The sequence below is a fragment of the Bombus vosnesenskii genome, unplaced genomic scaffold (assembly GCF_011952255.1).
Source record: "Bombus vosnesenskii isolate JDL3184/JDL3185 unplaced genomic scaffold, Bvos_JDL3184-5_v1.1 scf7180000013319, whole genome shotgun sequence".
NCBI lineage: Eukaryota > Metazoa > Arthropoda > Insecta > Hymenoptera > Apidae > Bombus > Bombus vosnesenskii.
Genome location: NW_022882964.1, coordinates 727872 through 751934, shown reverse-complemented (window position 1 = coordinate 751934; position 24063 = coordinate 727872). Strand labels below are relative to the sequence as shown.

At 37.9% G+C, this 24063-nt stretch overlaps 8 protein-coding genes across 12 annotated transcripts in view; 4 read left to right on the top strand and 4 right to left on the bottom strand.

Moving 5' to 3' along the window:
* The window catches only part of LOC117235712 (E3 ubiquitin-protein ligase MYLIP), a 39552-nt gene extending 36254 nt beyond the window's left edge, over positions 1 to 3298 (bottom strand). Inside the window, exon 1 of the mRNA XM_033498005.1 lies at positions 3117 to 3298. Within this exon, the coding sequence (XP_033353896.1) occupies positions 3117 to 3203 (87 nt within the window). The 5' untranslated portion in view covers positions 3204 to 3298. The remainder of the gene's footprint in view (positions 1 to 3116) is intronic.
* Positions 3299 to 4541: 1243 nt separating this feature from the next.
* Positions 4542 to 6281, bottom strand: LOC117235718 (V-type proton ATPase subunit G). Its single transcript, XM_033498015.1, has 4 exons — positions 6059 to 6281; positions 5610 to 5710; positions 5388 to 5486; positions 4542 to 5297 (listed from the first exon to the last, which is right to left on the bottom strand). Exons 1-4 carry the CDS (start codon positions 6138 to 6140, stop codon positions 5223 to 5225), a joined length of 357 nt encoding a protein of 118 aa, XP_033353906.1. The 5' UTR covers positions 6141 to 6281; the 3' UTR covers positions 4542 to 5222.
* A 276-nt stretch (positions 6282 to 6557) lies between these two features.
* On the top strand, positions 6558 to 7665 carry LOC117235719 (dynein light chain roadblock-type 2). The gene is made up of 3 exons (XM_033498016.1): positions 6558 to 6877; positions 6951 to 7029; positions 7108 to 7665. Exons 1-3 carry the CDS (start codon positions 6875 to 6877, stop codon positions 7317 to 7319), a joined length of 294 nt encoding a protein of 97 aa, XP_033353907.1. The 5' UTR covers positions 6558 to 6874; the 3' UTR covers positions 7320 to 7665.
* Positions 7666 to 8026: 361 nt separating this feature from the next.
* LOC117235710 (XK-related protein 6-like) lies at positions 8027 to 10428 on the bottom strand. Its single transcript, XM_033498003.1, has 5 exons — positions 10013 to 10428; positions 9429 to 9934; positions 9040 to 9361; positions 8810 to 8965; positions 8027 to 8751 (listed from the first exon to the last, which is right to left on the bottom strand). The coding sequence occupies exons 2-5, from the start codon at positions 9732 to 9734 to the stop codon at positions 8267 to 8269; spliced, it is 1269 nt and encodes a 422-aa protein (XP_033353894.1). The 5' UTR covers positions 9735 to 9934; positions 10013 to 10428; the 3' UTR covers positions 8027 to 8266.
* Positions 10429 to 10433: 5 nt separating this feature from the next.
* LOC117235711 (transmembrane protein 138) lies at positions 10434 to 11636 on the top strand. The gene is made up of 4 exons (XM_033498004.1): positions 10434 to 10732; positions 10807 to 10879; positions 10951 to 11125; positions 11185 to 11636. Exons 1-4 carry the CDS (start codon positions 10599 to 10601, stop codon positions 11289 to 11291), a joined length of 489 nt encoding a protein of 162 aa, XP_033353895.1. The 5' UTR covers positions 10434 to 10598; the 3' UTR covers positions 11292 to 11636.
* A 397-nt stretch (positions 11637 to 12033) lies between these two features.
* LOC117235784 (zinc finger BED domain-containing protein 1-like) lies at positions 12034 to 15698 on the bottom strand. 2 transcript variants are annotated; one of them, XM_033498122.1, is made up of 5 exons: positions 15238 to 15698; positions 14032 to 15134; positions 13530 to 13945; positions 13295 to 13449; positions 12034 to 13218 (listed from the first exon to the last, which is right to left on the bottom strand). In XM_033498122.1, exons 2-5 carry the CDS (start codon positions 15037 to 15039, stop codon positions 12896 to 12898), a joined length of 1902 nt encoding a protein of 633 aa, XP_033354013.1. In that variant the 5' UTR covers positions 15040 to 15134; positions 15238 to 15698; the 3' UTR covers positions 12034 to 12895. The 2 variants fall into 2 exon arrangements, with proteins under 2 accessions (XP_033354013.1, XP_033354012.1); XM_033498121.1 differs by having other exon boundaries at positions 12035 to 13218; positions 14032 to 15698.
* A 39-nt stretch (positions 15699 to 15737) lies between these two features.
* Positions 15738 to 17773, top strand: LOC117235785 (GPI mannosyltransferase 3). The gene is made up of 2 exons (XM_033498123.1): positions 15738 to 15923; positions 16157 to 17773. Exon 2 carries the CDS (start codon positions 16239 to 16241, stop codon positions 17706 to 17708), a length of 1470 nt encoding a protein of 489 aa, XP_033354014.1. The 5' UTR covers positions 15738 to 15923; positions 16157 to 16238; the 3' UTR covers positions 17709 to 17773.
* Positions 17774 to 22777: 5004 nt separating this feature from the next.
* LOC117235783 (RNA-binding protein fusilli) overlaps positions 22778 to 24063 on the top strand; it is a 28466-nt gene continuing 27180 nt past the window's right edge. For 3 of the 4 annotated variants that reach the window (XM_033498118.1, XM_033498119.1, XM_033498116.1), the window contains exon 1: positions 22778 to 23368. In XM_033498118.1, the coding sequence (XP_033354009.1) occupies positions 23222 to 23368 (147 nt within the window). In that variant the 5' untranslated portion in view covers positions 22778 to 23221. The remainder of the gene's footprint in view (positions 23369 to 24063) is intronic. The other variant, XM_033498117.1, reaches the window with a different exon arrangement.

The window sequence follows — 24063 nt, the reverse complement described above, 5'->3', positions numbered from 1 at the left end:
TTTTTTCACCTTAACGAACACCCGTATACTCGCCAGTGTATTTTTATACACCGGAGTAACGACGAGAAACAACCGCCGCTGTAAAAACGTTTGCGACACACGCAGGTATTTTTTAAGAGAAATTCGATGGTATTCGATCGGCTTGCTTTCGTTCGCACGCCGTTGTACCAAGAATTTAATCGCCGCTCGACGAACGCGTGTACCTTGGATGTCCGTGACGTCTGGGACGTCTGTCTGGACTCGGAATGCTCGCGATATTTCGCGACGAGTATCGTCGTGTGCGAAATATATCTCGAGTTCGAAGGCAGATAAAAAAGTCACGCGACGTCGATCGCTTGATTTATCGATCGAGCAGACGGAAAGAACGTTTGCGAATCCGTGGTCGGCCGCCGAAGCGAGGAATTCGCGAATTCGCGAATCACGATGGACACGGCGATAACGACGAAATGCGTCTCTATCGCGCGTTACGATACGTGACAACGTGTAATTACGTGTACGTATAGGTTGCGTTGCGCAACCAACTTGTCGCGATGGGTCGCGCTACGTAAAAGAACGAGACAAGAAGAAGAGGGAGGAGAGGAAAGAAGAAAGGAGACGAGACAGACGAACGTTTGAAATTTGCATAAAAGTAATCAGGATATAGAAACGATCCGACCTTTCCTTTTCTGGCCGAAGGTATCCATCTAGCGACTGCTAAATAGCGCCTAACGAGATTAAAGGAAGGAAAATGAAAAGAGCGAACGGACCTATTTGAAAGCGAACTTTGTCAAACACTGGAAAAAAGGAAGAACGCGAAGAGCGAAAGAGGAGAAAACGCAGGTCCGGCAATTTTCCGATGTAATAACAGGCCCTGGTTGTTCGTGCAAAACGGGCACGATAAAGCCTCGGGATATTGCCTTATTCAACGGCCGTTGAACGGCGACCGAGTATTATAGCTGGAAAGAGGCTTTGTCGCGCTTTGTTGCGCGCCGCCTCTTCTTTTTCCAAACAAAATCGTTCGAACGCGCACGGAAAAATCTGCCTACGACGCAAGACGCAAAGTTTATCGAGTTGTAACGTAGGCAACGAAAATAACGAGAGATTAGAATTCGACAAGGAACCGTTCGATCGAACCGCTACATCGAAACGGTACCTTTTTCCATGGTCCCTAGAGAACGAACCAACGAACGAACGAACGAACGAAAGAGTAACGACGAGGTAGCCTGGATGATAAAAGAGAGACGAGTCCCGCAGGTCCGTACAGCTATAAAACAATCGATGAAACACATCCGGGGCATGAACACGGCCATTGCTAAAACTTTTAAAACCCACAAAGGAAACATTTAGGACCGTCGGTTAGTGATGAACGAGCTTGCTACCTCCTTGGTCGTTCCCAACACGGTCTTCGATGCGTGCCGCCTTCCAACGTTTCTCTTCCTCTCGATCGACGGTAATCGAAGAAAAGTGGTCGAAGAACGGTATTTCTAACTCAGCCGTGAGAGTCGTAACTTAAACAATAGCAGTCTGATAGTAAATCTAACGGTAACTATACGAACGAATACGTCCAATGGAAAATACGTAGGTTCAACGATCCACGAAAATTTATTTCGTCAATAAGCGTACACATACCGAGCATCGAATAATACGATGCTCGGTGAAATTGCGACCTAGTTAGGCTTTGACCCACTTGGTTACACCGTAATCATCGTCGAGTGCTCTGCACCGATTCGTATTAGAAGTAAACATGTCGCTGGAAGCGTATCTACGTGTAGCGTGTCGTTTGCGCGCGACAGCAGCCTGCTCGCTTCCTCTCCTAAGCTTCCGAGTTATTTCCGTGTTTCCGTAGACGAAGTAGCGAGAGTTCTTTCTCTCTACTCGTTCCTTACCCCCTACGATTTTATCAAAACCTATGGAAACGGTTACCAACAGCGGCCAGTGCAACGCCAGGTAAACTCGTTTCGCTCGATCGGCAGAAGGGCTGTTTAACACGAGCAAAGGTTTCTATAAACTGATCACGGTTATTTTTGATACCAACGATCCAGGTATCGTTGCGCGAGAAAGAAATACGAAAGAGAACGTGCGGGGTAGACGGAACGAGCAGAGAGCAAGAGGATCAAGGCTGTTAGTCGCTGGTGGTAGTCTTATCTGTTTGCATACGTGCAACTGCTGTGCTACACGCAACCGATGCGTCTCGCATCTATAAATAAAGTTATACCCCAAAGAATAAACGAGACGTTACTACTGGTGATACGGCCGCCGCCGAGGTTGTCGCGAGGTCACCGCGTCTCGATAATAAATTACGATCGTAAGCACGCTCATCCCCCTGCCCGCGATCTAAAATTACGGCGCGCTAATAAATTCCCCGTAGAAACAAGATACCTTGCACGCCGGTATAGGCCTGAAATTTCAAATTGCTGGAGCAAGTGGCCGAACGTTTCCGAGGCATCTGTTGCGCACGTGAGTTACGATCTAGCCGTAAGGCACCGTCCACCACCACCGTCTTTCCCTCAAACCGAATATGCTTTACATTTTCACGACCCGCCACTTTTCCGCATACATTTACATTCTTATCCCTTACGCGTATATATTTATCCGGCGTCGAGATTCTCCGCCTCCGTTTCTCGCTCAAGATCGCTCGATCGGACCGAACGCTAAAATTTCTATTTTCGACGCAAGTTTAACGTACTTTTGCTAAGGAATCGATCCACCGTACACGCATGTATATTCGATGAACGTTCTCTTTGTTTACAATGACGACAACACGCCGTTTGCGCGTCACGTTCGAACAAAGCTGCATTCTAACTTAATTGTTTCGTACTACCGTGTTTAAGCGCATTTTTATATCCGATCTTTAGCGATCGAAGCAACCAGAAATCGTGTAAAAACCTAGAGCAGACTTTAACGTACGCGATTCGTCTTTATCGAATCGTTCGCGTCGCCTCGCAATCTTTCGTTTCGATCGTTCAATCTTCAAATTTTCCAAATTCTTTCAAATCGTCGTTTCATTCGATTTCTCGGAGAAGCGTAAAAACGCGGTAAATCGACGTTACAAAAGATGCAACGGACGGACGAATATATGCTCTGACAAAGGAATAAGGTAAACAAATAAAAAATGCAACAATAGTAAAATGACTCACTTTCTCGAGACACACCTGACCAATGGCTTTGGGATCGACTTGCACTTCGAGGATGACGGAGTTTGCTTGACTAACGAGACACCACATCTTGTTAAGTTGTATCCAAAGAGGTTCGTACACCCGCACCGTTTCGCTTGGTAAAACTTGTAACACGGTTTCGATGAAACAAACCAACAAACCAAAACGCACGTTCACACAAGTTTCGGCACGTGTGACGACGGCGACGGCGATGACGACGGCGACGGCGAGGATGACGGCGACGACGACGACGACGACGACGACGACGACGACGACGACGACGACGACGGCTGACAACGGACGACGACGACGACGACGACACGACGACGGCGACGGCGACGACGACGACGACGGCGACGGCGACGGCGACGACGACGGTGCTGACGACGACGACGACGTTACCACGACGACGACGACGACGACGACGACGACGACGGCGGCGGCGACGACGACGACGACGACGACGACGACGACGGCGACGACGGCGACGACGACGACGATTACAACAATCTCTTCCTCGGACTCGCAGCTGGTCGGCGTCCGGCTTTACTCGTCATCTTCTCAATCATAACAGATTTAAAACGCGTAAACGTGCACAGCTGTCACTGCATCTTTACACACTTCGAACATCGGCAACGTGTTCGCGCTCGTATTACTCGAACGAGTCTCGTTGGTTTCCATTTCTCGGTGCAGAATGGCACACGTACTGACCGCTTCACGTTGCCAGCATTAGTTCACAAAATCGAATCACCTCTCGATGTCTATAGACTGGCGCTAGTGTTGTCAACGGACACTACACACACGCACTACGCGCGCCCAACCAACTGCTGTCTGAGACTACCATCTCCTACGTCCTACGATGAAAGGGGAAGGTTAGGTTTATACAGCTGATTCCACGCTGATTCCCCACTCATCCACCTCTCCTCTCCTCTCTACTCCCACTCGGTATTTTCTTATTCACCTAAATGTCTAACCAATTCTGATAAACGTAAACACAAATATCCAATTACGTCGCAATTGCGTTTTTTATTCAACCCGAGTCTGCGCCCGATATATCGACAAACGCGAAAATTTGGTTCGCGCATATTTTTTAACTTTCGATCTTGCTTTACGACGTACGTACAAATTTCTTTCAAGATGCGATCAAGTATTTTCTTATTCAACCCTTTCTCTTGTTATAATCAGTTATATCTATATCTGATCTATCGTACGATATAAAACATGTACAAATTTCGATAATTGCGCTCGATAAAATCGAGCGTTACAAATACTATAAATGTAAAACATGTTTTACATAATAACTATGCAGATTACATAGTTATGCTTAGAAAATTGAGCGATAACGAAATTTTCGTTTCTACATGAAACTCTATCATTCGGTAGATGATAAAGGAGCTTAAGCACGAGTTACATTTTCATCGCTTTTATTTTCGAACATTAATACTGTACAGATGAATCAGCATACAGAGACAGGGTTTACACATGAGATATAACTTCTTCTTTTTCTCCTATAACTTAACAAATCTTAAATTTTTCAAACAAAACAAATAGTATGTATATGTACATCGTCGTGAGAATCACATCGGTTTAGGAGCTTATCTGTGATTCTTTGGAAGTTGTACGGAATATTCTAACGTGCATTTTGTCCTCGATGTAGCAGAATCATGGAATGACATCTAACGATATACGCTTAACAGCGCACAATATTTTTCCACCACCCTAAGCTTTAACATTTACGCGTCATCCTAATATATCTAGGCCTTGATATATCACAATGACGATAACTTGTTTAATATGTCTATAGCGCTACTGTGACACCACTATTATAATCCTTAAACTTTCCAATACAGTGGTAAAAGCTCAGCATAGGTACGATTACATTTATTGTCGTATAGCAACTGCAGAAAGAGTTCTAGTAATTTGAATATATATCGCCATCTACGATTAAAAGATATATACATTTAGATAGATAGAAGTACAACGTAACGGCAATAGGTACGTTTCAAATTATGATAAAAAGGAAATATTTAATGTACATTTATAGCGTAAGATGCAATATTTATATTTAATCGATACGATTTTTCTCACTTAAATTTCTAAGCGATAATTCTTGTGCAATTCCGGTTTAATGTTGTAGACCAAGCCCAAGATTGTATGCACGACCTGTATAATAAAAGATACAAATACTAAAAATGTTGCGTAAAACATGAAAAATATCGTTACTTCTTCTATATATGTTTTATATTAACTTACGCTCTCTTTATGCATAGATACAGTTTGATTCATTTCTTCTGTTTTTATTTTTGTATCGGCTTCTATACGTGCTGCTACATCTTCTTTCGAACCCATATGCTATACATAACAGAAATATGTCGTATATAATGTATCAAAGGGTTCTTACTTCTTCGTAGTACGGTATAATATATATTTAATCGAAATGGAACAGAAATTATCCGTGTATCTAAAGTTAGTCACCTTTGCTTCAAATTCACGAAACTGCTTTTCTCGTTCTTGTCTATACTTCTCGATTTCATCTTGAGCCTCTTCCTTCGCTTGCTTCAGTCTACGCGCCTTACCTAAAAACAAAGTCATTTTACAATTCGTACTTTGTTAATCCTAATATTAAGATCTTTATTTAAAAACTAGAAGAACTTTGAAAAGTATTTCTACGAATAACCTGCTATATCGACAAAGGTTAGATAATTTTTATCAAAGAATACCAAACAAGCAACAGCTATACGTATTTGTCAAATTTATATTTACATTCGGAGCTACTCGTTATTATTAAATTAATAATTATTTTTAAGCATTTAAAAAGTTATACCAGTTTAAAGTAAGGGACGCAAAAGGATTGATTACAGCGGGTTAGATTTTAAATATATCCGTGTTGAAACATAGCTTATAATGTTCGAATGGAAACTCACGTTTTCTAGCTTCTGCGACTTTCTCTGCTGCTCTTTTCTCGGCTGCCAGAAGCTGTTGAATACCTTGCGTCTGACTGGCCATTTTTGCAACGAACAGAGACGTCTGTGTTCTAAAGGAATCGCAAATCGATCATATGATCATATGACTTTAGAGTTTCCGCTGTTTGCCCCGCCTTAAACCATGGCGTTGTATCACGGTCGTACATACAGGTCTGGCAACTCCCGTGGTGGAGAGCGAGGTTGCCGTAAGGTGTACTATGCGAGTCAACCGCTAGCCGTAGCGCTGCGATCGACTCGTTAAATCATGGCTATTCTATCCACGTCAACTATTCATTTTCTATTTCTTTTCGAATAAATGGAGAGATATAATTATTGGCAACTTTCGGTTCGATAATAGCAAGTAACAAATAATTTATTTCATAAGCAAATAAACTAGAAGAATTACAAGAGAAATTACAAATATTACGAATTCAATAGTACTTTCGAGTTTAAAGAATCATTTACAAAGAAAATATACATATACGAAGAAAAGAAAGTTCGAAATTAAATTAAAAATTTAAGTAATTAGAATACGATTGGCTGAGATGCCTTTCGGTGGGCAACTCTTATTGGATGATCATTTCACCACCTGATGGTCGATACAAAAAGTGATCGCGTAGCCACAATCTCATTGAAAACGTACCATGGTCGTATACACGATCGTGGGCGGTACGATCCAAGTGACGTTTTGTCAATACCAAATTCGTTACAACTTATTATTACGAATTTTATAATTAACACTATATTACACATAGTATAAATTGATACGTTTAAGAGATGGTAGGTTTATGACAAGTTATATCCTCCTAATTATGTTACTTCGCATACTTTAGAATAACACATCTTTCCTAAGGCACAAGAGGTAGAAGAAACTATGAAACGTATTCAATCGCATAAGGGAGTGGTTGGAACAATTGTAGTTAATGCAGAAGGTATACTGTGTGTTGTGTGTTAATATGGACACCATACATAATTATTATACTAAACTTAACAAAAACTTACTTATCTAGGTATCCCAATTAAATCTACGTTGGATAACACTACGACAGTTCAATACGCAGGATTAATAAGCCAACTGTCAGACAAAGCACGATCTGTAGTAAGAGATTTGGATCCAACCAATGACCTTACTTTTCTCCGCATTCGTAGTAAGAAACATGAAATTATGGTGGCTCCGGATAAAGAATTTATACTTATAGTAATACAGAATCCAGTCGATTGATAACCAGAAGAAATACTAATATGTAAGATATATGCTTTGCTAATTGTTAATGAATTATTTTATATAGCACATTTTATTTTATATAATGCCATCTTTATAATACTAATGTCAAGGACAAGATAATTTTTTATTTATAAATTAATGGTAGAAAATGTGTTTTGTAATGCCATTACCAAGTATTGAAGTTACAAGCACTGCGGAACAATTAGACTTAAACATAATTAAATCACCCATGTAAGCAGAAAATCTTATAATTAAATTATTATTTATTAACATAAGAGATAATATGATTAAAAACATTTGCGTTATGTGATTAACACTTTATGCTGTTGTTTCAAATAAATTTGAGTTACTTGAAAATTTGATAAATTTTTATATTCGCTTAAGAAATAGTTTCACCATTGTATATTCAAGAGTGCTTTTAAGTATATTTTGCATTTTTCTATGTACGTGTACATGTGTGTAAAATTTTAATTAATATCTGATATAAAAAGATTTATAATACATAAATGTTTAAGGCATAGAAATTGTTGATTTTATTTATTATAAAAGCGTATAAAATACATAGAGTGTACACATGACAAAAAACTTAACTAAATACTTAAACTAATATTGTTATAATTTCTGAGCTTGTCATTTTATTTTTATATATTTGCGAATTTTAAGTACTTATATATAAAATTCATTATACGATACACACACACACACACACACACACGCATAATTGTAGAGAATACAATAAAAATTGTATGAACGATATACTAGATGTAATATCAAAATTATTTACTCAGATAATTTCTTCAGCTTTGAAATTTATACCAGGTACAAATAGATTTATAAAAATATAAAAAATATGATTGATAAAAATAAATGATTGTTAGTAAGAATGACGTATTTGTACAATTCTTTTGTAATACATATATAGATTAAATATGAATAAAAATGATCTAGACTCGTGTATTCGCACAATTCTGATGTTTCAAAGAAGGATGAAAAACGCCATAATAAACTGTCATAGCTGTTATACCTAATAAGAACGGTACAATACAAAGAACAATGAGTACATTAAAGTACCAAGAATTTTTAACTTCATCCGATGAAGCGTATATCCAAAATGCAGTTGCTGTTATATTTTCAACAAAACAAATTATATAAAAGAATACATGTTTAAGAAATGTACTACCGTCCACTGTATTCAGATATATGAATACATGTATTACACCAATCACTATAGAAAATAATACAGAATAAATGCGTTCTTTGATTTTTGGAGAACAATGTGGAGCATGATTAGAATTTCTACAAAATTCCAATATACCACGAGAATCAACGATAATCCAAATAGTCATACAAATCCAATGAAAAATACATCCGATGGCCGTGTATAATGGCCACATACTTGCCACAACGCTAAGTGACAATATCCTTGAAACTGAAAGATGTTAACAAATGAAGGTATGAACTTTTTTATATAATGACAATGTACATACCTGTAGTACAAAAATGCCATAAAAATTGAAGAATAGTTCCTGTAATACCGATATTTAATTTATCTTGTTGAGCCAATCTAATACTACGATGGTAACTAGCCATTGCCCATCCCATACTTCCAAGGGAGCTAACAATACTAGCTACCTGATGAATAACTACAATTAACATGAATATCAATTTTATATTGTTAATTAAAATTACAAAATTAGTGATATAAAAGTATATCTACATTCAAAGTTAATATCACTGTGGTAATGTTTTAACAATATAGTTAACTGTAAAATTTGTTGAGGTGCAGCTTCAAGGAAACATTCAGATACTCTTAATAATGCAACATCTTGATCTTCTCCCAGCATTTTGAGGTAATATCGTCTTTGAGCATTACGATTGCCTTGTTTTTCAAACTTGTACGCATAAAGAGCATATTTCAAGGTTCTGTAATAACGTAATACCGGTGCTAATTGAAATGCTACAAGTACAAGGCAACATAATTTCTTTGTTAACATTGCATGTACACATTTAAATTTGGAAGGATTTGATGTTTCATTTATCTAAAATGAAGATTGATTTGAATTATAAATTTAATTGGCAATGTTACTACTTAATATAACTTGTCACCTTGTCATCTTGTTGTTGCATTCTTCTACTGATTATAACATTTATAAATGAAGGTAAAAGAATAAAAACAGTTGTCCATATAAAGTATGTTATTTTTTTGGCTAATAAATATCTTACAGCAAGATTGATATCAATTGCCACATCCACGATGTGCATAAGGATTGAAGACACAAGGAAAAAGATATCTAAGCAAGTTGTAGTTGGATTTTCTAAAGGAACATCTACATCATCGACATTTAATTCCAATATAGGAAAAATGCCAATAATTTGTCTTGTATGCAAATGTTTACCAGTCTGAGGATCCATATTTAATTATTGTCAAATAATCTCCAGTAACATAATTCAAATTCAAATATTAAGAATTATTGACTGTAATTAGTTTGTCAGTCATGACATATTTTCATGTTAAAAATATAACCTTAGTATACAAATACTTTTGTCCTCGAGCATTCGTTTATTTGTTTCACAGAATTTCTATTAAATGTTACTTTTATCTCACTGATTACCTGCAACACGAAACACGTATTTATCTATTTTGATCAATATGTAAACACAATTTGATACATTATGTTGAACACAATTACATGTAATTTTTTTTAATCAGTTGATACGTCACGAGTTTCCACTTAATTCATACAGTTTAAATCCAATTGATACAAATTTTATAACACTGCCTGAGGTAAACATTCATAAGAGATTTAACAAAATCTAAAAAATGTATTTTACGCCAGACGTTATGAATCATTTTTGGGTGCAATATATACAATATTGCCTCGTGAATTGGCCGCTGGTCCAAATTAAATCTGGTCAGTTAACAAGGTAACATCTGTGCCAGGAATTTTATAAAACGAATGTACAATGAATTGAGAGATATAGTAAGACAGTGATACTCCATTCTGTTCCACAATCAACCCAAAATGCATGCGTACTGCTGAGATCGGTCATGTAATATAGTAGTAATATGTATACAGTTAAAACAGAGAGATATAGTGGGGATAACAACGGCCAAATGGTAAGGTACAATTCCGGTCACTTAGCGAGACAGTATTGTTTACGTTTACGTACTATTTTGTGTTGTCATAGCAACCTATAGAATCTAACAATATGGTCATATGCAGAATTGTGATTTCATGAATTATTGTACATTAGTGAATTATTTTTCTGTAATAAATGAGTACAATAAATACTAAGAGATATCTAGTCACTATAATCATACAATATTTAGTACTATTCTTTGATATTTTTGTTAATTCGTTTGCTACTTTCTCCCGAGCGAATCCAATTAATTTATTAATTCTCTACGTGTACGTGATGCTTTTATCTTTAAAATGATAAATAAGTATACACAATTGAATTGTATTTAATTTTTGTTTTTAAGGGCTCAAGATATTTGTCTTATTATGACTATTACACTTTTACTAGTTAACTTCTTTTCCACTTACATTTTTCAGGTAAATATCACTAAAAGTAGTTAAACTAATATTTTAAATAATATTGCAAAAAATGTATGTTTTTCATGCAGATAGGATTAATACAATTATTATATACAAAATTTCGTGTAACACTAATATTGTGTATCATATATATGGTATTAAGCATTAGTTTACATACATGGGACATTAAAGTGCACTGGTCATCACCTCTCAAATACTATTGGACTAAAGATTTTCATGTTTTTTACTCATTACATAGAGGAGGTAACATCTTTTCAATCAAGTTTATGTACATAGTATTATTACAATTATTTCATGTTTAGTTGCAGTTTTACACTATTATTTCTATAAAAGGGCATCTCTTAGAATCGCAGATCCAAGATTCTATGAAAGTTCAACGTGGATTCAAAGCCAGTTCAGCCTGTCATAATATTTATGTTACAAAAGAAACTAACAAAAGCTTTTCACCTGTGATAAGCAGAAGAAATGTATAATAGCAAAAAAAAGATGTCCTACAATTCTTGTAAATATTTTTACTTTATCTACAACGAAATATAGTTATTGCTAAAACAAAATTTAAGTGGAATAATATTACAATTTCCCTTTACCCTAATTTGAGTTTTTCAAAAATATTTATGTCTGCTATAGTATATCTGCTACAAATGTAATATACAATAGCAATCAATTTTTAAAAGTATTTTTAAGACTAATTCATTTTATATACAGTATAAAAAGTATTAATAAAGTGCTTTTTACAATTATTTTGACATTTTTACAAAAATAAAATGTAAAATTTTATACATTTTACGAAGCATACATGTATATAACTCATATTATACAATACTATATTACATACATTTAAACACTAAATTATAATTCATAAGTCATTAAACAAATAAACATACAAAATGTACTAATAATATAGATATTACTCATAATATAAAATGTTAAGTTTGTACTACATTAGTATTTCTAAAATATAAATTAATATCACAAGAATATATCTTTTGAAATTCTCATCTATTAATGACAAAGGTAAGAGCTGAAAATGATCAAATGATTTATTAATTCGTTAAGATGATCATTCCCATCATCATTATTATTATTAATAGAAAGAAATTGCAAAGAGAATTGTTATAAAATTTCAGAAAATTTGCAATATAACTTAGCATAACATCTTTAATATACAAAAGTAAATTCATTATAAATTATTTATTAATCACTTCACGCATGCATCTCAATGTTAAGTTAAGTAATAACAGTTTTTCTTTGTAAAAAATACAAAAAATTTAATTTCGTATCTTTATGCAATATTTACAGCATCAAAATTTTATTTTCAATGCTTTATAACATTAAAGAATTTTTATAAAGATTAATACATCGTACCTGTTGCAAATGGAAAACTATTATCTCTTATCAATTTCTATAAATGAGACTTACTTAACTTTTGTTATCTCTCAATTTTTCAATCTTGTATAAAATTGTTTTGATAGCCAAATCTTTTCTAGAATTAATAATGCCCTACTACGGTAGGCTTATTTGCGTAAAAAAAAAAAAAAACACAGATTTCATTAAATCATAATGACACTCTAATGTTCTCATTCAAAATATTTTTACACTTGAAATACAAGATGGCAATTTCAAAATACGAAGTTTGTCAGACTTTTTTGAAAATAAATGTATTTCCTTTTTGTAAAACGTTTAACAAATATGTCTATAGATCCACCAATTTTAAATTTGACTTTTAGAATATTATAGGATTCTAATAGTTCAATAAAAATAAAAATGAAATATATATCATAATACAAGGCGAGATTGAAAAATTTGAGAAATCGCCGCTAGAAGTTGTCGCTTGTTATTGTTATTGCGATTCTGTAAACTCTTTAATCTACCCTCGTATAAATAAAATTAATTTAAATTAGCGACTTGTAGCTCTGTTTATTATTTCATTTAAATTTTCCTAGGAGCCTCACTTTAAACTTAAATTACGTAGAATCTATCAACATTATATTTCAGTGAAACTTAATATTTCCTTCATACGGTATGATTACCATGAAGGAAGAGTAACTTATCTATTAAATGAGGCGGTAAGGCCGTTCGCCTAGCGTCGTATAAAACTTGCACTTCTGCCGGAATTCTACAGGGTGGTGCGCAACATGCAGGTACGCAATTGTATTTACAAGCCAATTTGCCTAAATTTGGGCACTTTGCAGAAATTTTTGCCCACCATTGAAGAGGGCAGTAGTCAAGTGGTGCGGTAGATTCAGAATGATATTGTACAAGTTCAAGATCTGCCTTTTCTTCTGCAGGCATTCCACTTTTCATCGAACATAATCCTCCAAGCAAGAATTCCATACCTGAATGCAATTAAAATGTATTTCCTTTTCCAATGATTTTAAAGATTAATGTCATTATATAGGTCGAAACATTTACCTGATACACGACTTTTCTTAGTCAGAGGCTCTTCTTCAACTTTCATATTTATATTATCTCCAGATTCTTCTTGTATTAGTTTCGTCAACATTTCTTTTATATCAGTCGCTACTGAATTTTTATCTTCTTCAGTAGCATATGGTAATTGCTTAAACCTAATATATCATATAACATTAATTGTGGTTTTCGAAATTTAGATTAGAGAAAAATTATCTGAATAATAATGTATAATTACCTTGGATCCAGAGTAGTTGCAATTTGAAGTAAAAGAGTGACGTTATAATCTGCATATCTGTCGCAAAGCATATCAGATAAAGATTCTTTGAAAGCCTTTGCTTTTTCACTATCGCTTTCTTTTATTTTAAGATGAGAAGATACAAGCTGCCAGAGCAGTGGTTTTAATAAAGATATCAACGGTATCTTTTCCTCGCTAAGCGTCATAATAGTAACTTTAAATGGTTCAAGCACATTTACAAGATCCTCTACGATCTTCCATTGATCATTTGTCAAATCAACTACCTCTTGATCAATACCTTCCATGCTTTCTAAAATTGACGTTACAATATTACGACGAAGAACCATTTGCTCCAGCATGTTGTACGTCGATGTCCATATAGGCGGATAATCCATTAACATAGCATTTTCATCCAACTACAATTATATCAAATACATTATAAAGCAATAACTTATTATATATTTTATAAATGACATGTTTACGATAACATCCTTTTACTTACTTCCAACAATTGCTCCTGCATAGTTAACGCCGCAGACGCAGCCGGATGACTTATAATAGCTCCAATGGCAGCCCTACATTTTCCTAGTATGGTAGCAACTTCCGGGCTTTCAAAACAAGCTTGAGCACACACTTGTAAAGTATAAAGTAAACAAGGAACTAATGTTAATCCTCGGTTCGTCAAAGCATTCAACAATTCTGTCCTGGATGTGGCTACTACTACCGCAGTTATCCTTTCTATTTTCAGATCCCAATCAAGCAATAAAGAATCTATCGCATTACCCCACTGAGATTCCTCCCAATCTAAAGGAGCATGAATAGTACTTAACACTTTACATTCTAACACCGGTTCACCAGAGTTTTGATAATATACAGAAACAGTAACAAATCGTTCGTCAGAATTTGATCTCCACTCCTCAATAGTCAAACCTACTTCACTTGTTATACAAGATAGAGTTGTGGCTACTGATTCACGGAAGGTATCATAAATCTTTGGTATTATTTCTTCTTCTAATTTATTTTTACTAGGGATTTCGCAGGGTGAACGCAACGTTGCAACTAGTCTTTGAAAACCACGTCCTTCTACCACTTCTGGCAATTGTAAATCCATAATAATAAATTCTGCTATAGCGTCTGATACAGTCTTCCCATCGATACTCGACTGATTAATAGAATTATCTTCCGGCATAAGAAAAGCCACATTTTGACTATTGCTCCCAATGTTAGAACCACTCTTAATCATAACTCGCAAAGGTTGACCAATTGCTATATCGTCCTCGATGTTGGATAAACTTACATTTGGATCAGTCACGAATTGAATATCCCCATCTATTTGGACAGTACCATCCGCATTGGTAGTGTAAATATGCTGGGCCGAAGTTAAACCTGCCTTTAATAATTTCTTTTGTGCCCTTCTCTCTTTTGTTTCCTGAGAAAGTACTTGTCTGCGTGGCGGATTAGTAGCTTCTAGTTCTAAAAGTTCTTGAGCATGTTTATTTTGTAAATGCATACGCAAATTACTGGTGTTACGATTATATGCAATTTGAGTTTTACATAATATGCAAACGATCTTTACTTTAGTGAGAATATCTCCATCGTCTGTAGCTGGAAATCCGAAAAATTTCCAGTAAATACTTCTCATTGACATAGGTACTACTAATTTTTTATAAGTATAAGTATACTTTTCTTCCATCATTTTGGCTAGTACCATTTGCATTTCACTTTTCGAGTCATCTGTCGTCGCTGATTTTCCGTTGTTAGACAATGTTATCGGTTTACTTTCCATAATTGCACACGAAAATACATAAGTACCGGCACGTCGTATTCTCCACTTATTAAAATATACATAAACAATATTTCTCGCAATAGTAGTATTTCATAGCGTTTCTTCTCGTCAAAATGGAAGATCTCCGTTGCATAATTTAAAATACAACTGTTTATAAAGATGCATAATCCTTTTCACGTATCACCCCTTTAACATGGTTATGAAGGAATAACAAATTTACCGCGAATACTCCGATATCTCAAAGCAGCAGTTTGACGAATTATTTTACAGATATCGAACTTCAATTTCTCGTTTCGAAAAGAACGATGCACGATCGGTTATCGACCACCTCTCGTAACGATGCTATCGACTTTAGTTCATTTGCTCAAAGAAATATCGCTACGTAGACCTCTCAACTAATCGATTTCATGAAACAACATGGAGTCAACGAAATGCCATCTGCATCGATTAATGGATACTATTTCGTATTTTCGTTCTTCGATTTAATGGTGAAACATACTTCAAAACAGCAGATAAACGACAATTTTGTTATTTAAATATAAAATTAATCATCGATAATTGTATGCAATACGTTTGCTATTAGCAAATTTGTCATTTTTCAAACGAAGGTAACGACAATAATTTCCTCCTGTTACGGTACAGCAAACACTTGTATATTGTATCGTTGTAAATGTAATTTTTATAACATTGTTATTAACGATATCAATAAGAGCAGAAGGACTTTTGTGAAAACACAAGTGGATACGATGTAACAACTTCTAATGAAATAATCAATCGTCCTTAAAAAAAACTAACCTAAAATCTGACTTTTATCACATATCGTTCTTTTGTACTTTTATAGGTGCTATTTAAGGTATGTTATACGTTTTGCGCAATATTCAAAGGCATTCTTATATTTAACGAGCTATTTCAAAACATAAGAGATGCATATATCGAAGAAAACAAGAGTGTTGTCTTATTTGGTAGTATGGAGGTTAATTTCTGTGTTCGTGGTTCAAACCGCGCATGTACCGGATGAATATTGGCAATCATTAGAAGTTGCTCATCGTTTAGCATTTGGATATGGATATGTTACGTGGGAGTGGGACATGAAAATTCGCAGTTACATATATCCATTTTTGTTATCCGTTATATATCAAGCGTTAGCGTCGATATCATTGGATTATGTAACAATATTAACAACGGTACCTCGAGTACTTCAAGCAACGATCAGTGCTTACGGAGAATACAAATTCTACGAGTGGTCCAAGAATAAATGGGTACTGTATAGTTTATGCATAAACTGGTACTGGTATTATTGCGCCACTCGTACATTGATTAATACCTTAGAAACTGCATTCACCATGATAGCTTTATCGATATTTCCATGGCGTGACAGTAATATTAGAAGCATAAACTATTTCTGGATCGTAGGGTTTTTATGTATGATCAGACCAACCGCTGTTATTATATGGTTGCCTTTATGTCTTTATCATTTATGTACAAGTTTAGAAAACAAGTTGACGCTAATAAGTCGATACAGTGTAATATGTATTATCTGTTGTTTCAGTTCGATATTATTGGATAGTTACTATTATGGTACGTTAACTGTTTCTCCTTGGGAATTCTTTCGTGTAAACGTACTTTATAAGGTTGGTGATTTATATGGAACTCAACATATATTATGGTATATGGTGTGTGGATTACCGGTACTTTTAGGGTGCCATTATGTTTTGTTTCTATTATGTATTTTTCAAGTAACGAAACATCCATCCAGTTTTCACCGTCAAGCAGTTATGTTAGTCGTTATAGTTTGGACATTTGGTATCTATTCTTTGTTGGCCCATAAAGAATTTCGATTTTTATTACCTCTTTTACCAATGTGCATATACGTATGTACCTCGTGTACATTCTCTTTGAACGCGAAGTTTATAAAAACAGCAAGAAATATTTTTGTGGGGCTATTAGTACTAACCAACGTGTTACCTGGCCTCTACTTTGGTTTAGTACATCAACGTGGATCGTTGGATCTAATGAATCTGCTTCATAAGGAAGTTGTTAACACCGATAATAGCAACATATTGTTTCTCACTCCTTGTCACGCTACTCCTTTATACAGTCATTTACATACGAACGTATCTACCAAAATACTAACTTGCGAACCTAATTTTACCAATAACGTAAGCTATATGGACGAAGCCGACACGTTTTTTGCAAATCCAATGCAGTGGCTCGATGAAAATTATAGCAGTAACAAAAATACTACAATTCCTGATTATGTAATATCGTTTGATCATATTGTACCGAAAATACGCCGATTTTTGAAACATTATCGATTGAGGTCGCAAATTTTTTATGCGCATTTTCCACAATCGAATTATGGAAAATACATTTATGTGTATAAGCGTAAATGAGAACTCGTTAAACGAAAATATGTATTTGCTTTGTTGCGCTAGTAAATTATTCTTTATTACCGTTATTTATGGTTATACCACTTAACCTGTATCACGCTATTTATTAACTGGTTGTTTTTATTTGTTTCCCGAAATAAATATTTTCACGAATCTCGTTAACTCATCGATAAGTGAAAATAATTACGCGCGCAAGACATCTTGGCCTTAGAAATATCAACAGATTACTTGGGCGGTAATGTCTCGTCTTATAATTTGTAGGACGAAGGATCGATATAAATTTAGGTTGGGATAAATTTTTACGAAACCACTGACAATACTAAAGCTATACCACGGACAATGACGATCGGACGACCGTTATATTTGACTTTCGATGATTTAGAAATTCGCTTATTTTCTAATTGCCGAGAAATGGGAGATAAGCATATACCGTTACCATAAAAGGCTTGCATCTTATTTAGAAAGCTTACGCAAGGACGATAATCCTAACGGCACTTGTTCAACGCCGATGACATGTATCGTTGGTAAATATAATACTAATCTACGGTATTAGATATCTAAATACTTAACTATCGCGTATCTACGTACGTAATAACTTGCAGTCTATATAAATAAGAGATCAAATAAAATAGGATAAATGAGAGAATAAGGTTTTACAGTTACTTGACAGCTGGCTGTTTAATTTTCAACAAATAGAGCAAAATAAATGGAAATTTTCTTGAGATTAATTCTATCGTATCTACGTTATATGTCGGATGGAATATATTTGAAAGAAAGAAGACGGAGGAAGAATACATAGAGCGGAGACAAATAGAAAAGAATCGGCCAAACGGGAAGAGAAACGAAGAGAAGTAGGCGAGAGAGTTATCGGTAAGACGCTAAGTCCGAGAATATAGCGATCGTAACCGCGAATAAAGAAAGGCGGACATGGTAAAGTAACGCAAAGTAAAGTAAGGTAACTTGTGGCTATAATCGAAGGTACGGTAAGATGGTGCAAGTGGGATGGAAGAAAATATAAAGAGGGGACTGACTACATGGAGTCAACGTTCCGAGCGGGTCAGCGACCAGTTCTGTCTTCTTCTCTCTCACCTTCCTCTCGTGTCCTTTTCCTCTATCGCGATACCACTCTTCTTTCATGGCTGTCTTTCCGTATTAGAAATTTCATTTTATCCTTCGTTCGATCGGTCGAAAGAATCTTAAATGACTTATCGTTCGGAACGCATCTTCGACGTCTATTCTTCGTTGGATTCGAGCGACGTTGCGCGATTTAAATATAATACGAGGAACGCGATTCATCGCGGAAGAGGCATCGTGATTTGCGATGGTTTGAAAGTTACGTACAGCTACGAAAGGCACGAGTATAATCCTTGCCGGGGAGAAAGTTCTGTGCAACGGTGAATCCGCTCCCCTTCCTTTTCTCTCTCTCTCTCTCTCTCTCCCTCTCTCTCTCCCTCCTCATTCTCTCTCTCTCTCTCTCTCTCTCTCGTGAAAGAGCATCCAAAACGAATTGTTTCATCCTGCGAGGTATAGGCAGCCTAGCTGTTGCGACGTAATATCTCGAGACGATTCGAGAAAAAGGAAGGATCGACCGATGTCGTTTTCGAATTTTCAGATTTCGAGTGTTTCAGATTTTATTTTACGTTTCGCGGCTCCTCGCTGTATTTTATCGATCGTTGTTGGTCCCTCCCATTGGCCCTGTCAATTCGACGAAATAGCAAAATATCAAAGTTATTAGTGAAACGAGATACGATACGCATCGGAGCGGTAGATTAATTTCAGGCTGGCGAACGTCACTAGGTTAAGCTATACGGTGACCCTGTCGTAATATATTTACAATTATATCGATTTGCAAGCAGAATTTGTTCTTTTGATACAGGTTTTCTCTTTCGAGCTAACTTTCGCATCGCAACGTTATCGTTCGTTCGCATTACCCCGATCGAATAATCGTAATTTTTCCCGGAGAAGACCGAAACGCGCTTTAGGAAGCAGCAGGTGTTGTTCGGCAGGTGTGCCTAACTCGAGCAACTTTTCTTTTTCGTATCGCCCTCTCGCGCTTCTGCCTCGTTTACGAGCGACCGTCGAAGGCCCGATAAACGAATCGACCGCCTTTTGTCGTGTCTAATTCATCGACTAAGAGAATAACGAGGCTCGTAGAGACCTTTACGAACGTTCAATTCGCTCGATCCTCGCCTCTTTCGGGCAAAAGAGAATCGTCGGAGAACGCCACGTATTAGGAATATACGCGGGACGTTTAATATTCGCGTTCTATTCTCGAACAGCGTAACACTCGCCAACGTGGAAGTAATACGAACGTAACGCGAAAAGTTCAGAGTCCGATATCTCGAACCGGCTTTCCTTCCATCGTCCGCGCAGACTTTGCTCCTCGAGCGTAGACTTTGGTCTCGCGCGATTCCCATCGCCTGTTCGCGCGAACTTTGTACACCTGTTCCGCCGCGTGTACAAGGATTTCGTCCCTGCCTGTTCCGTCCCATACGTGCCGTCGTATGCGCAACGTCGATTTGTAATTTCGTGTTTCACGATAGTCGTATCGCAAATATTAGACCCGCTGTCGCATTAGATATACGTACGTATATGTATGTACATATATCTTTTCTTTATCTGTCGTACTACCGCATAGGTACTTAAACTTTACCTTTATTCGAGAAACGTAAATAATTCGAAGGTAACGCTGATAAATATTTATATGGTAGAATGCAGCGAAAGACTAAGCTCGTAAATAAACGTCGAAGCAATAATGTCCGCTGCGATATACGAGCACGTAAAACGTACGTATCGAACGTAAGAACGAATTTACGTGAATGGCGAATAGCAAAAAGGTGTGTGGTAATAACAACGTAGTTGATTTGTTCGCGAGCAAGGACAAAGGTTTATACGTATACGACTATGTCCATTTTCGATGTTGGTCCATCATAGACCAGCCGACGGTGCACTTGTCCTCCTCTGGCCGTCGTTACGCGCTGTCGAGCCCGACCAATCACAGCAGGCAGGCAACAGGTGACCGACCAATCCGGTCTCCCTGTCACGACGTCGTCGCTCTTACATAGCGCTAAGCGTTTCGCTTCTACGGATATTCCTACCAAATCCAACGACGATCGCTTTCCCGTTTTCCGCTTCTCCGTCTCTACGTAGCTCTTCTCGTTCTCCCGTCTTCCCACCGCACGCGTTCGACGCGCCAACCTCTTGTTCGTTGGCTTTCCTTCGCTCTCTTTCCTTCACCTTCCTAGGTCGATTTAACGTAAACTCTGTACATGCCTACGTACTGTTACATATCGCCTATTTCGCTATGGCGCTTTTTTTTTTTTTTTTTTATTGGAATGTTAATTTTCACGCACGACGACACGACGACACGATTCGACACGACACCTGGACGATCGCCTGGTTTCTAGAACGACGCAGCGAAGGATCAAGGATTCTTAAATGGCTATGGTCAGTTTTAAATAGAGATCTATTTTAAGAGAGATGCATAGGGATATAAACGGGCGTGATTTCGACGAAAAGAACTTAGAACGGATCTACGAGTTTCCACACAACGGATAACGAGATGTATCTCCGAAGAGATAGAATCGATAATCGATATACGATCATCGTTTGTAATTCTACCGTTGTAAATACAGCCGCTATGCTGTAAGCTGGAATACGAATTGTTTACAAGCAGACTCGTAGTTTTCGTTCGTCCGTTCGTTACCGTTCGCGGTAGGCGAAGTAAGGTAAGAAAGGAAAGCGGTTTCATAGTACTCTCGCGAATAATTACCTTATTATATCGTTATTATTATTATTATTTCCGTAGATAAGTAAACGTAAAAAGTACGGACGCGAGCAAATCGATCGGATTGTTTTAGAAAAAGAAAAAAGAGAGAGAGAGAGAGAGAGAGAGAGAGAGAAAAAGAAAAGAATCGCACAGAGTATCGAGTATTCGAGGACTTTTCAAAGCGTAACACATTCGCGGGTCGAGTTTAAAAATCCAAGAAACCCGGAGCGAAAGATGGAAAGAGAGGTAGGGACAAGCGAAGTAAGACTAAGACGCGTTGTCGCGTACACGCACGTTATCAAGGCCGTGATCGCGTTATGGAGGGAGCACCTCGAATCGAGGGCACCGTCGACGTTACCTATACGTACCTGCGATCAGTTATAGAGCCTCTTTATAACTCGGAAGAAGCGCGCCTCGGTTAGCCGCCATTTTTCTTTGCTCGCGATCACCACCTTCCACCTTCCCCTTGTCGCACCTCCTCCAATCGGGCGTTCCTCCGTATGCGTTCCTGGTCGAACGGATCCGGAGTAGAGAGAGGATTCATTCATACGCACGAATACGCTATCGCTTGGGATCGGTTCGATGTATCGAACGCGTTTACCTATCGCTCGCCATGGTCCGCCATGAAAAAGTAAAACGTGGCGCTCCAGGTGGAAAATAATCGCGGGAATCGGGGGAAGCGGGGCGAGCGTACCGCAAAGCGAGTGGAATGTCTGCGCACCTGGCCAGTGCGTCGCTGCTTTGACCTGCCTTTCCCTTCTCTGCCTCTTTTAACCTGGCTACGTTGCGTTTTCGCTGCTGGCAACGTGCAACGACGCTCGTTCGTCCGTTCCTAAAACTACCTGCACCTGGAATCCTCGCTGTTATAAACGCTGTCCACGTATATTTCCACGTATATTCGATGGAAGAAGTTTCTCGAATCGCGAAACGTACCGTGCGTCGCGTTATCGTCGTTAGCTGGTAATTTCCGCGTTTTTTTAACGTGCCTCGTTCGGTCCTTGTCGCGTGCATTCGGCCGAACGAACACCGGGCTGCGCGTCCTTGTTGCGCGTACGTGCGCGTGAGTTCACCGTGCGGGAAATGAAGCACGGGAACGAGCAAGAGGGTCTCTCCTGCTAGCCAACGAGCGACGACGGGTTCGATGCGCAGTCGCCAGGTGAGGCAACGACGACGTGTGCGCGCAACGGTTGGGGTTGGCCAGTGTTGCACGATACCTTGCCACTCGCGACGCGCGGCGGTTCGTCGACGGTGATAGAGCCGCGGAAACACGGATTTTTAAGTCGCGCGGCCACTTTCCCGGGCTCCGTACACGTCCTGTTATCGTCGCGATACCCGAGAGCCGCGAGCGAACGTGGCGCGCCGCCAACACCGTAGACATCGCGCTATCGTCCTACGGACCGGGGATTACGGTCGTCGATCCTTAACCTCAAAAATAAATAAGACAACGATGTCGTTGAAAAAGGATAGCAAGAGTAGTCTGTGTTGAGGAACGTGATCGAGCTTTAAAGTGGAACGGTGAAGGTTTTACTCACAGGTGGAGTACAGCCGGAGGATAATAACACGAGTATTAAGCGTGTGGAGTTAGTTTTTCGGCCTCGTCCAGGACACGGTTACGTGTCGTACGTTCCGTGGCCGCACGGTGAAGTGTGCTACTTCGATAGGTAACAGGGTTCAGGTGTACGTTGACCCAGAAGTGAGTAGTGTTCGGGACGGATAGCGACGGCAACGAAAGGTAGACCCTGGCACGATGCAGACGCAGGCCGCTACGAGGGGACCGACTCACTTGGTCGCCCTTTATGTGGCGACGGCGGGTCTCCAGGGTAATGCTCTCGGCTCCGACGAGGAAGAGATCACGCTGTTGGTTTACGTGCTCATCGACGTGCAACAGAACAGGGTACGTTTCTACGCCGATGGTTTAAGCAAAATTTAAGAGAAAGACGAACGAAAGATCGTCGAAGCAACGATAAGGTAAATTTAAATTACGCTCGTTCGTCCATTTGTCAATCGTCAAAGTCGTTTGAAAACAGACGGTTTATTATATATATATATTATTATTATTATTATTATTATTATTATTATTATTATATATATATATATAGATAGATATATATATATAATCATAGAATATGTATATTCTTGCGAACTTTGCTCGGCGTTCGAATGGAATTCTAGCAACAACTTTCTAGATACGTATTTCAATTTGCGTCGGTCGAATTACTCGCTACCGTTTGGAGGAAAAATCAGAGATACGTACGCGGTAGGAAGAAAGAAAATCGGTGATTACGCCAACTGTTTGCCAACTAACGCGCTAAAATTGCCTTTTGATAAAGTTCAGCCGTGTACGTACTGCTAAAAATGATTCACGGATTCCCGTCGTTTGCGTTTGTTGCATGCGCTTTTTACGACCATCCGAGTGACATATGCATCGATCTATGTTACGTACGTACGCGAGTCTTCGAACGATCTTTACGTTGATCACGGAAAATGATTCACATACGCTATAATAATACGCTCGAAAGGTGTTCTTTCACAGACAATCGTCGTTCGAGTTTCCTCGTCGGACACGATGTTTTTCCTTCGTATTTCTTC